This window comes from Caloenas nicobarica, chromosome 26 (genome assembly GCF_036013445.1).
Source record: "Caloenas nicobarica isolate bCalNic1 chromosome 26, bCalNic1.hap1, whole genome shotgun sequence".
NCBI lineage: Eukaryota > Metazoa > Chordata > Aves > Columbiformes > Columbidae > Caloenas > Caloenas nicobarica.
Genome location: NC_088270.1, coordinates 2,310,748 through 2,322,033, shown reverse-complemented (window position 1 = coordinate 2,322,033; position 11,286 = coordinate 2,310,748). Strand labels below are relative to the sequence as shown.

At 40.3% G+C, this 11,286-nt stretch overlaps 1 protein-coding gene across 1 annotated transcript; it reads right to left on the bottom strand.

Moving 5' to 3' along the window:
* Positions 1 to 4,073: 4,073 nt before the first annotated feature.
* LOC135998721 (NF-kappa-B inhibitor zeta-like) lies at positions 4,074 to 11,055 on the bottom strand. The gene is made up of 11 exons (XM_065651884.1): positions 10,815 to 11,055; positions 8,320 to 8,441; positions 7,946 to 7,994; positions 7,642 to 7,685; positions 6,843 to 7,501; positions 6,057 to 6,162; positions 5,628 to 5,774; positions 5,367 to 5,427; positions 4,970 to 5,136; positions 4,771 to 4,887; positions 4,074 to 4,193 (listed from the first exon to the last, which is right to left on the bottom strand). The coding sequence occupies exons 1-11, from the start codon at positions 11,053 to 11,055 to the stop codon at positions 4,074 to 4,076; spliced, it is 1,833 nt and encodes a 610-aa protein (XP_065507956.1).
* Positions 11,056 to 11,286: the final 231 nt, after the last annotated feature.

The window sequence follows — 11,286 nt, the reverse complement described above, 5'->3', positions numbered from 1 at the left end:
CATGTTTTAAATTGAATCATTTGGTTTCCAAGTTTCTGTAGCCACAAAGAAAGCAGGAAAAATAAAACTTGATGGGTGAGACTGTTCCATAATCAGCCAACAGCTCAGCCTCTCCCTCTTGCTTGGCTCAGAAACTTGGCTCTTCCAGCTCTGCTTGCAATTCAGCCTGGTTGTCATCATGTGGAGAGAGGTGTGGAGTTATGGGGAAATGGGGTGCAGAGCGGTGTACAGGAAACGTCAGTGTTTCTTCTTGAATGGCAGCTGTTGATCCATATTCTCAAAAGGGCTGTGGAGGGTTTTCTTCAGAGTCAAGCCTCCCCCCAGGTGTTTTTTTTGGTTCCTCATAGAAGACTGAATTATTGCTGTTCATGTTTTAGAAGGATTTTTAAAAATGTAATTGGTTTTCTTGTGTTTTACTTAAAATCATGGCATTGTTCTCTGTTTAACCTTTGTTTTAGTGGGCAACAGTTCATATGCTTCTCAGTTAAGCTTTTGGAATCTAGGAGATGATAGCTTCTTTAAGCAAAATCCAGAAGCCTTAGGGAGTGTTTGATGCAATAACTGTGTATATGCAGTAAATAATTATTTCAGGGACACATTTTGGAGGATACAAACAAAACAGAAGGTGGATTTTGTGCTGGGGTCAGTCTTGGTGTGATACCAGACTGCGGCAACAGGGTTGGAAATCAGTCGCATCTCTCCAGATTGGGACACCCTTCTGCCAAAAGGAATTTGGGTGCTGTTGTTCCATTTGGCATAGCTGGTGGGAAAGGAGAACGTGGAAGCATTTCCGCCATCACTAGCTACCGAAAGCAGCTCCCAAAGGAGCTGTTTAAGACTCCATCCAGAGTTAGTGGTCTCTAACAGGCTCTCTTGCTGCCAGCAGAATTTTATGCTGCTGAAAATCTGGGCCAGGATCTCTCTGCTCCCATTCTTGTGTTGTTTCTACTCTTTCAATTTATGTATCTCTTTGCTCAAAAAAAAAAAAATTAAAGTTAGGAAAAAAAAAAACCAACTTGCTGTAGAAATGCAACTTTTATGGATGGTAATTCCTATTCAAACCCTTTTATCTCTTGTGGTATAGAACAGTTTGTTGCAGGTAGCCATAGTGAATGGCTGAAAACCTACGTCTCTTTCAGCAAAATCTTATATTACTTAATCTCCCTAGCTCCATGGGTTATTTATTCTAGTTTGAGATCAGTTAGCTGTAGACAAAAATTTTAGTGCTGAAAAAATGTTTAGAATTAGTTTTCTAGTTCATTGAAAGAATAGTTGTCTAGCTCCTAGTTAGAGGTAGTGGGTTAATGAATGTGCCTGGAAAAGAAGTGACGGGGGTTAATTTTTTAGTTTTTTAGAATAAATGCCCTTCACCCCCAGTGTTTTGTGGTAATGCTGGTGCTTCTGCACAGGCACTAGTGTACTCTTAAAAGCAACAACAACAAAACCCCCTTACGTACTTGTCAGCTTTTAAAGTCTGCTTAATTTTCGCTTTTCATGACAGTCACTTCTGTCGTGAGCGTACTATGGGTATACCAGTACATAAAAATGAATGTTACATACTGCACGAAATAATATATTTATTGACAAGAAGGAACAATGAAACAATGTAAAGCGTACCTACTAATGTCAATGCAATTAATGTATAACCGTTGTAGAAAATACTTTACAAGCTAGTTCAGCTTTGAGTATATTGACTAAATGATACATACTAATAGCTTAAGATTCCCGTCCTTTCATCTGAATGGTTTCCATGTGACTAAAATAACTTGATTAATATTATATTCTTATAGTATTCTACACTGCTTTTTTGCCTTTTTTTTTTTTTAAGATATCCTGTCGTCAAATTCATTTTTCTTCACTGAGAATGCTTATTGATGCGCTTCTCTATTTGTTCTCCACACTGCTTCCTTCTTCGTTCTGTATGGGATGCAGAATTTCTTGGTCAGTTTTCACTGAAAATAAGGAGTCTTGAATCTCAGTGTGTGTTGGATCCGATCCTTAAATCACACAATTGGAAGCTGAGTAACCTAGAAGATCCTTGTTAATTATCTTTAAATGAATAACAAGTTCTGTGAGCACAGATGTGAGTTAAAATGTAAACATGAAGGATGAATGAGAGGTGATGGGGGGACAGAGAAAAATCATCAGAGAGGAAAGTATCTGTATTTCCAAGTAAAATCTGGGATGGAAAAGGAAAAATAAAAGATTTCACATAATTAAAACAATGGATGTCTATGGAAGGAGGTGGATGAATGTTTCATAGTGTTATACAAGTCATCAAGTGAATAACTTTTTTTTTTCTTTTAATAAAATACTTCAAAGTATTAAAGTATCATGTCTCATTCAGACTAGAGAGAATACAGAAGAACACTATTTAGCTGTTCAGGCATAAGAAACATAGGATATTACCCAAATCCCAGTGGAATTAACTTAAACACTGTCACTTTTCAGTAAAGCATAGTTCATGTTGTGCAACATAGCTCTTGGAGCTTAACACTTCAGGATATCCAGTAAGAGGAAAGTAACCTTTTTTACAAGAAGAAACTGCAAAGGGTTCATTTAAAAAATATTCTCCAAACATTCTGAGTACTTAATACTGGATCCTGCAACGGTTCCACGTGAAAAATCTCCCATTTACTTCAACAGGAGGTACGTACGTGAGTTGATTGCTGGATCAGTCATTTTGTAGGTTATGTAAATGTAGATTGCTCCATATGTAGCAAACAGGGAAGTTTCATAGAAACCAGCTGATTCACAATCAGAAGTTAAAATAAAATGATACTAAGTCTGGGAAGATGAGGCCGGGGGGGCAATAATTGTCTAGTTTCTAGGAATTCTGCTGAATATTTGGATATGTGGCAGCACAGAATAATTTAAGCTCCTTGTCATCTTTCTAACTTGCAAGATTGCTTAGTATAAAAAGTGCTTCTTGTAAGGTTTTGTTATATACTTACATTTTATGAAGGTATATTACTCCGTTAGATCACTCAGAGTGAAAGGAACTGATTCAAAACACTTTCTGACCCAGGCTTCACCTACAATCTATTATTGGTGGCAAATTCTGATTGCATAAAGAGCTTGATTTTGGTTTTGTTTTGGTGGGTTTTTTGGGGTTTTTGGGGGTTGAAAAAACATGCTCAGTAGCAGTGTGTGGGGATGTTTTATTTTGGAGGGATTTTTTTTCCCCAGTAGAACTGCCTCCTAGTGTCACAAGTCCAGCATTGGACAAATCCAGGGCAGGACTGAAGGAAGTATCAAATAGAGCTCATCAGATTCTGAGTTCCCATAGCCCATGTTTAAAACTACACATTGTCTGAGATTTTCAGCACTTGTGAACATGAAGTTCAGACTGTAGAGATTAATCTTACACTGGCACACTCAAGATTAGGCTCTGAATGGCTAAAATCAAAGGGGTTTTTCTTAAGCTTGGCACCTGCATTAAAAATTGTCAGAGCTTTAGAATGTAGAACAAGAACATGTACGGCTTAAACAGACTTCAGAAGAGAAGTACAGGTGCACAGCTTTGTGAGAAAATTAAGACCTATTCATTTACTGGAGCATTTAACACTAAATGCTTAACTCTGTTGAAACCTGGCTCGAGGGTTTTCCCCATTTATTAGTTTAGTCTTTAATTCTGGGCACTGAGGAGATATTTTCAACAGTCAGTTCAAGCTATAACACATTTGAAGACTTGCTGTCTGTTCTCTCTCTTCTTCAGCAACAGGTGCAGCACACGGACCATAAGATGCAGATAATGAGCCTTATCAGCATTTCCCTGGAAGGCAATAAAGCAACAAATATTCAGCTCAATCTAGATGCTAAGTGTTCTTTCTAGTGCCACACATTTATTGCCCTATTTTCTACTTGGTTTTGGATGAGTAAGGAGTTTTGCAAGCAAAAGAGATTCTGTGCAGAGCTCTGGAGTTAATCTGAAGTCTGTTATTAATCACTGGGCATTTTTTTTCCGTCATTTCCACATATTATATAGCAATGAAGGGAAGGTACTGGAGGTAGCTGCTACATTACAGCTTTTGAGTTAAAGACCCTGACTACGCAAAATCAATTTCCCACCATTAAATACCTTTAAGAATGATGTCGAAGTGGTCTGAAGACAACATGGAAAAAAGCTCAGAAAAGTTATCTGATGATGACGGACTGGGCATTTTTCTTGGAGCCTCCAGCCAACTGTAACTCTACACAGAGGAAGAAAAGAAAAAAAAGTAAATTTCCAGCATTAACAGTGACACAGGCTTTGTGTCAAGAGGTTGTACTGGTTTCGACATGCAAAGCCTAGATTCATCCCCTTACCATAAGACTGGAGAGGGTGGCATGTTTAACAGTTCGGTCAGTAAAGAGCTGGATTGAAATTATTTCTTCTGCTGTGTTTTATCTCTCCTACAGAGCATAACTGTGAAGAAAATGTTCCTAAACGACTTGAAATGTGTCTTTAACTCTGCAATTCGAATTGAAATCTTACTGTATTATTGGTTTCTGTACATGTACGCTAGTGAGAACTCTTACCTGACGGAGCTGAAAAAGAACCATAGAAAAGGTAAAAGGGCTGTAACTTTTAAACAATGAATATTTGCTTCATCTTAGACAAGAATCCTGGAATCTGTGGCAGATATTACATTGTTTCAATAGAGCAGAATTTCACCCTAGAAACTTAGTCCTCTGTTAAGCACTCAAGCTTCTGTTTTTTCGGTGTTGGTGTTTTGTTTCTTGGGTATTAATGCTAGAGCCTGTGTAAAAGTAGCTATAGATAGTTACCTCTTGAAGAATGTTGTGCTTATGAGTCTTAGGTTTATGAGTCTGAAGCAAACACATGAGTTCTCTGTTCTCCTCAATTTTTAAACAAGTAGTAGTAATTTGACGTGAATTTAGTACCTGCAAATGACAGTGAAACCTGTGATTGCAAAAGAATAAGAAAATCTAAAGCTATGGTAAACAGCCTGCTACTGGTCCTCACCTGCAACTCAGGTTTTCCTCCCATTTGTAATAAGCAGTTAATTCCCTCAAGAATTTGATCTTTGCGTAATCTGAGAAACCTTCCCATGTCAGTATCAATGTCAGTTTTTTGAGATTCCGTGACTAAGACGGTGTGGGCGAGAGCAGCACAGTGCAGCGGTGTTAAACCTGGACGGAACAGACCACGGAAGAATCAAATCCAGCGTTCGAACACCTCGCTGGAGTAAACAGTCTCATATTGGCTAATTGTAAGGGGGGGCACTCTTAAAACTGGCTCTCCTCCTAGACCTTCTATTTTTAAACTTGAAAGTGAACATTCTTTGGCCTAGATAAAATCTGTATTCTGAAACTTTTCAAGTCAACACTAAGCATCTGTGTGGTCAAGCTTTTCCTCTCACCATAACAGTCAGTCAGATTCACTTCCACACATATGCCGTTGTTCTTGCAGTTTTTGAAAACCTGAAATGAAGGAGATTGAGTTTAGTCCTGATTTTTGCCAGTGTGAAAATACCCTCTCCTTCCCCAGTTCCATCTTACTTTAACGGCGTCAGACCAAAGATAATTTTCAGCTACAGAAAACCCTTGCATATTTTAAACAAAACCCATGTGTTTGGTCTATCTTTGCACACCTCTTTGTACATCATAAGTGACCAACTTACCTCTAAAACTTTCAAATATCCATTCTCTGCACACAGGTGGAGTGGAGTTTTCCCCAAACTGTCTTGCTCATTGACACTAGCTCCCAGGGATATCAGGTCACTCACCATCAGATGTTGGTTCTTTTCTGCAGCAAGATGTAATGCAGTCTAAGAAGCGAAAAACGGGAGGAACTGTTTGTGAAACGTAAAAATAGTTTTAGAAGAACAATGCTTGTTAGAGAATGAAGTGCAGAGTTGGGACTCCGGGTTCTGTTCCCAGTTGTGCTAATACGCTCTGTGCAGATCCCTTCCTCCCTGCTCCTGTTTTCCCCTCTTTGCAAGGACAGCAGCCACACCTTGTCCAAAAGGATGCCCGGTGCTTGACTGAGGTTTAAAAGATGTTTGTGTGTGATAGAAAATAAACCTGTTCTTGGTAAGTTAGCATCATACCCGTTTCTCTGCATCCTTCTCATTGATCTTATTTAAGGATGCGAATCTCTGTGCAAGAGCATAAGTCAGAGCTCTTCTTCCCTGTGCAACAGCCTTGTGCAGCAGCCTGGAACAGAACATAGTTTTAAACAATTAAAAGATAAAGTAGTGCTTAAAATACTCAAAAGTAACAGTGAGAATGTATTTTAAAATGTGAAACGTTAAGGTTCACAAATGCCAAAATCTTGGGATATTTAAGAGTTTTATTTATTTAGGCGAGATATTAATAATGGAGTTGCTGATTTCATCTGCCAGGATTTCTTGGTTCTCCCTTCTTTCTACTGGCCACTCCCAGTTCTTAGGAAGTTTATGCTCTAGACTAGCAACAGATGTACATTTTGGTGTAATCATCCCACCCATTTTTATTACCAACTGATAATACAAGTAATTATCTTGAGAGTGTCTGCAGTGTGGAAAAGATCTCTTTTGCTTTTTTTTTTTAATAGCAATTACTTGTTTTGCTTGATTTCAATTTTCTGGTGAATACCTACATATACAACTCAGTCTTCAATACTGTTAACACTCTGAATTTGTCCTGATGTCAGCTGCAGTTTGGCAATACTGCAAATATGGAATCTTTTCTTACTATTTGCTGAAGTACTGAGACAAGTTTGAAATTCTCATTAAGCGTGGAAGCCTTTGCTACAGAAGTGACCAAAACCAGCAGTTGAAGTTAGAGCAAAGCCTCAGGACAAGTGACACCCCAGGAAATAGAAATCAATATATTTCAATAGGAAAATTGGAGACCTGTTGCCATTTTCATCAGGTGCAAGCAGTTTGTCCGCTGGGATATTTCTCAGTAAACTTTCTTCCCTGTGTAGCTGGAACTGGAAGAAAGAGACGGCAGAAAGATCCTGCTGCGTGAAAGAAATTTGGCTCGGCTTCACATATCCCTCAAGGTCTGGAGAGCTTGTGTTAGCTTCCAGGAGCACCTCTGAACAGCCTCCTGATGGGTTAATGTGTGGAGATGCGTTCTGTGAAGAATGCCTTGGGAAGTCTCTCTGGGTACTTGTGCATGCATCCTGCACCCACCCGGCGCTCTCTTTCTCACTTGTCCTTGAGAATATTCCTGGTGAGCTGGACTCTTGCACATTTCTCTGAGCACTGTGAAAAGAAGTCTCTACTTCTCGCTGCAATACTGAGTTGAAATCTCTAAAACAGCAGTACGAATGCAACTTAGTCAAGGTGCGACATCTTTCCTGTGGGCCACCAGCTGCCTGCTTGCTTCCTCCAGTTTCCCACCAAGAGGCTTGCAGATCCGTAGAGAAGCCCTGGCAAAAGCCATCTGGCACAGAATGCAGAGACTCCTTCTTCAACTGGCTTTTGTTCAAATCTTCCTGCAGTACCTCCACCAGGATATCAAGGTCCTCTAAGCCTTTTAGTGTTTGCCCAACACTCTGCTTGCTCTGAAAGAGCAACAAAATTGGGGAAGGGTGGAAGATGGGGGAGGGAAATCAGACATGAATTGTCCTGTTCTCACTCAGTGATATAACATGAAATATGCCTGAGGAGGCTGGCAGCACGGAGTTGAAGGTGTTATGCATACCTGTCTAAGCTGTTTCTCTGTATAAGGGTGAACTCTTCTCTTTTCTGTTGGAAAGAAAGGAAGAAATAAGCTATTTTGAATCAGAGGATGGGTGGGAGGGAGACACATACAGAAGATATTCTCATCAGAAATTTTGTCCCAGAAAACAGATAGACAACACAGTCTGCTCCTGTAATTTAAGGGCAACTAGAAACCAGTATAGGTGACTGACCATGGGAGAAAAGTGGTCCAGCTCTTCGGGTACCTAACAGTGATGAGCCTACTACAAAAGGAGGCTCTGTCACCAAGAGAGGAGTTTCCTAACCTGTTTTTCGTGAGGATCCTTTGGTTTCCATCTTCGTTAATGAGGCTTCCTGGGGAGACAAAACCACCCAATTGGAGATGCTTTGCACGTAAGAAGACAAAACAGTGGCAAATATTGTAACATGAACAAAGTAAATTGTGTTCTGTGCAATGTGCTTTGCAAAGCAGAGACTGTAGATGTAGAAATTTCCAGGCCCTCAGCCTGTTAAAATTTGGTATATTCTCTGCCTTCATCAAAAATATTTATTTGGTGCATGGAAGAAGCAGCAGCTGTAGATGTAACCTCTTCAGAACACTGGCAGAGCGGGAGTGTGATGGGCATGCACCAGGATGCTACACTTTGGGAGCAACGTTTCTTAACTCGAGAGTCCTCACCTTGCTGTGAGCTGGGTCCAGACCTTTGGAAAGCCGAATTTTTCGCAGTAATTCTCGTACTGGCATCTTTACTCTCACACCCATGTAGCACTTCTGAGGGGGACCAGAGCTAAGTCCAGAGTCTGGAAAAGTCATAACATGATGCTTAAAGTAACGTAATTCTCGGAGCTATTATAGAACGGTGGGAGGATGTGGTCACTCTGAGAGAAGGCCTATGATTCTGATATTCATCATCAATTGGGGGAAATTTTCACATCCCCCTACACGTTCCTTAGTTCTGGCCTGCATGCTACTTAACAATTACTTTAACGCATTGCTTCTCAGGCTACAACAGACTGCGGGACGTCACGAAGGGAATTATTTTATTAGGAGACAAACCAAAAGCATTCCCCAAAGCTGGCTGTGGGGTCTTCAGTCTGAAGGCATAAGCAGAGAGCTGAGTTAAATTGCAAATTACCACATGAAGGCTCTGTCAAACTTGAGTGTGCGGGGGCACTTTCAGTTTTGAGCCAAGACACGGGAGAGACTATCCCAAGTGTAAATGTCCCAGCGAAGCTGGGAAGAGGACAACAGGGGCAGGGTAGCGATGCAGAAGGAAATTCAGATGGATGATTGGGAAAAAGAAGGAAAATGATTCAGATGTTTCTGGTTTAAAGCTTTCAGCAGCGCAGAAATAAACATGCTGTCTTGAGACTTGGGCTTGGGCAGCTTTTCTTGGTGCCCTTCAGCTCAGGAGTGCCGTACTGGCTTAGAGCATGGTTGCTTTGGGGGAATATGTCAACACTGGTTAAATTACTGCCCCTCTTAGTCATGTTCATCTTTTCATCTGTTGCAGTAAATCTATCTCTGCAGTTTCCTTTCCTGCGGCTTGTTGTACTGGTATCAGTGGAAAAATAAGGAACAGAATTGTTTCAGAAATGAGATAGTGATGCTATGTCCAATGTTTCTCCAGTGGTTCTTGCTGTGTTTGGAAGTCAATGTGATGTGATTCAAAGGGAAGCAATGATTTTCTGTAGTGAAATGAAAGTTATTTGACAATATCTATAGTTGTCCAAACAAGCTTGCCTTCATCAAAGCAAGCTGTTCTGTGATTGTTGGTGTTAGATCTTCTTGCATCTTGTACTTGAATCCCCAAATTTGAAAGACTAGATTAGCAGCTTAAATGCATTGCTTTTGAAATACCGTTTTGGAAACACTGTGTCATCCCCCCCTTGAGAATGATCATCTTCATGCAGAATGCATTCAGTAACAGCTATCGCCATTATAAAATGATAACTTTATTGCATTAATTAAGGCCTTAATCTCATGACACGTGGAAAGAGAACAGCACTTGTGATTAAAACACACTTATGATAAAACAGCAACCTAAAATTTAAGATGTGTGGAGCTTGGGCAAGCAGGTCCTGTTACAGGAGCAGTCAGCGTTAAGTAAAACATGAGGTGCCTGTACCAATATTCCTACCTGACCGAAACCTGCTCGTGTGCCCTGTGGCAGCTGCTGGAGTCTGCCGAAGTCCTGCGCAGGAGAGCGGTAGGAGCTCGATAAATGGGAACAATGCACCACCCCAAACTTGGGGTGTCTCAGAGTAGGCAACATTGGCACAGAAACCAGCCGCACAAGGTGTGGTTTCTAGCTGCGCGATAGCGTTTCTCTTCCCTGCTCCAGGCAATGAAGAGACTGACACCCCTTTGGCAGAAGGGTGTTGAATCCCAAGCAGCAAACGGTGCATTTTGAATATCTCTCAAATTGTCGTTTTGTGCTAATATTTCTGACATTTCTGAATGCTTAATCTATCACTGAATAATTAAAACATTGAGACTTCAAAAAACGTACTTTATTTCTCAAGCTGCTCTAGAAATGGCAATAATTCCTTTTTAGACCGTTGTTTTGGTGATGAATTATTTAGTCTTTGTAGAGTATTTGAAAGGCCTCTCAAAAGCTTTATTAAAAAACCAACCAAACATCAAAACCGAACACAAAATTGCTAATATATTATTATCGTCTTTCAAGCTGTTTCACAGTAAAAGTGCTATATGACAGATCAGATCACATGCCCAGATGTATCCTTGAAATTGAAGAAGTCAGCAAAAGCAAAGATTCATCAAACACACTTTCACATAACATTGTAATGTTAATAAGTCAGGTCGTATCTATTAACTTGCTGTTAGATTCAGAACAAAACTTGCAATTCAGGATGTAAATGAGCAGCAAAATGATAGAGGTAGACAGCAATAATGGAATATTGAGCATCCTTTACAAAACGGAGTAATTTCTGACTTCAGCAGCAGTCCACAACAAAATAAAAACAAGAAGTGAGTAGGAGAGCGTGCCTTACATCTTCAGTATTATTGCCACAGAGGCTTAATATGTGCCACCGTTAGTTCAGCTCTCTGCTGCACAAAAGGAGTTGCAAGTCGGTGTACTTTATCGTTTTGTAAAAGCAGCGTAATAGTGTTACATAAAATAGAAAATGTGAATAAAGATTTGATCTTACCAGTGGGAGCAGACATCTCTTGAGGTTTATGTGAAGGAGGAGGGCGAATCGTGGGACTTGCAACATTAAATTCAGTTAATCCAGAGTCTGGCAATGATGGGCTCTGTTGAAAACAGCTTTTGGGACTGGCAGTTTCTCCAGGCAGTGGAGATCCCTGGGCTGGACTGTAGCCACAGATTTCATTTTCGCTGGTGTTTTGGTTGACCAGTAGTTCAGGACTCATGCAGGCTGTTTGCAACATTACCACTGTGTGTGCAGAAGAAGATTAAAAAATAAAAAGGGAAGGGAAAAAGCTTATTCGGGTGCGTTTAAAAAAAAAAAAAAAAAAAAAAAAATCAATCCAGGTTCACATTGAGAACTCGGTAATTGTATTTAGTTCTCCAGTGTAATGAGCCACCATGAGTTGGGTCCGGCTTCCCTCCTCTCTTTTCAACGGCAAGACGTTGCGGAATGAAGCCAGCAGCCCCGGAAT

Bases quoted from the DNA above. Each gene is read 5' to 3' on its own strand.
- LOC135998721 (XM_065651884.1), bottom strand. From the start codon at position 11,055: ATGTTGCAAACAGCCTGCATGAGTCCTGAACTACTGGTCAACCAAAAC. The intron at 8,442-10,814 runs GTAAGATCAAAT...TGACTTTTCCAG, and splicing joins AGAGATGTCTGCTCCCACTG to ACTCTGGACTTAGCTCTGGT. The intron at 7,502-7,641 runs GTATGCATAACA...TTGCTCTTTCAG, and splicing joins CAGAGAAACAGCTTAGACAG to AGCAAGCAGAGTGTTGGGCA.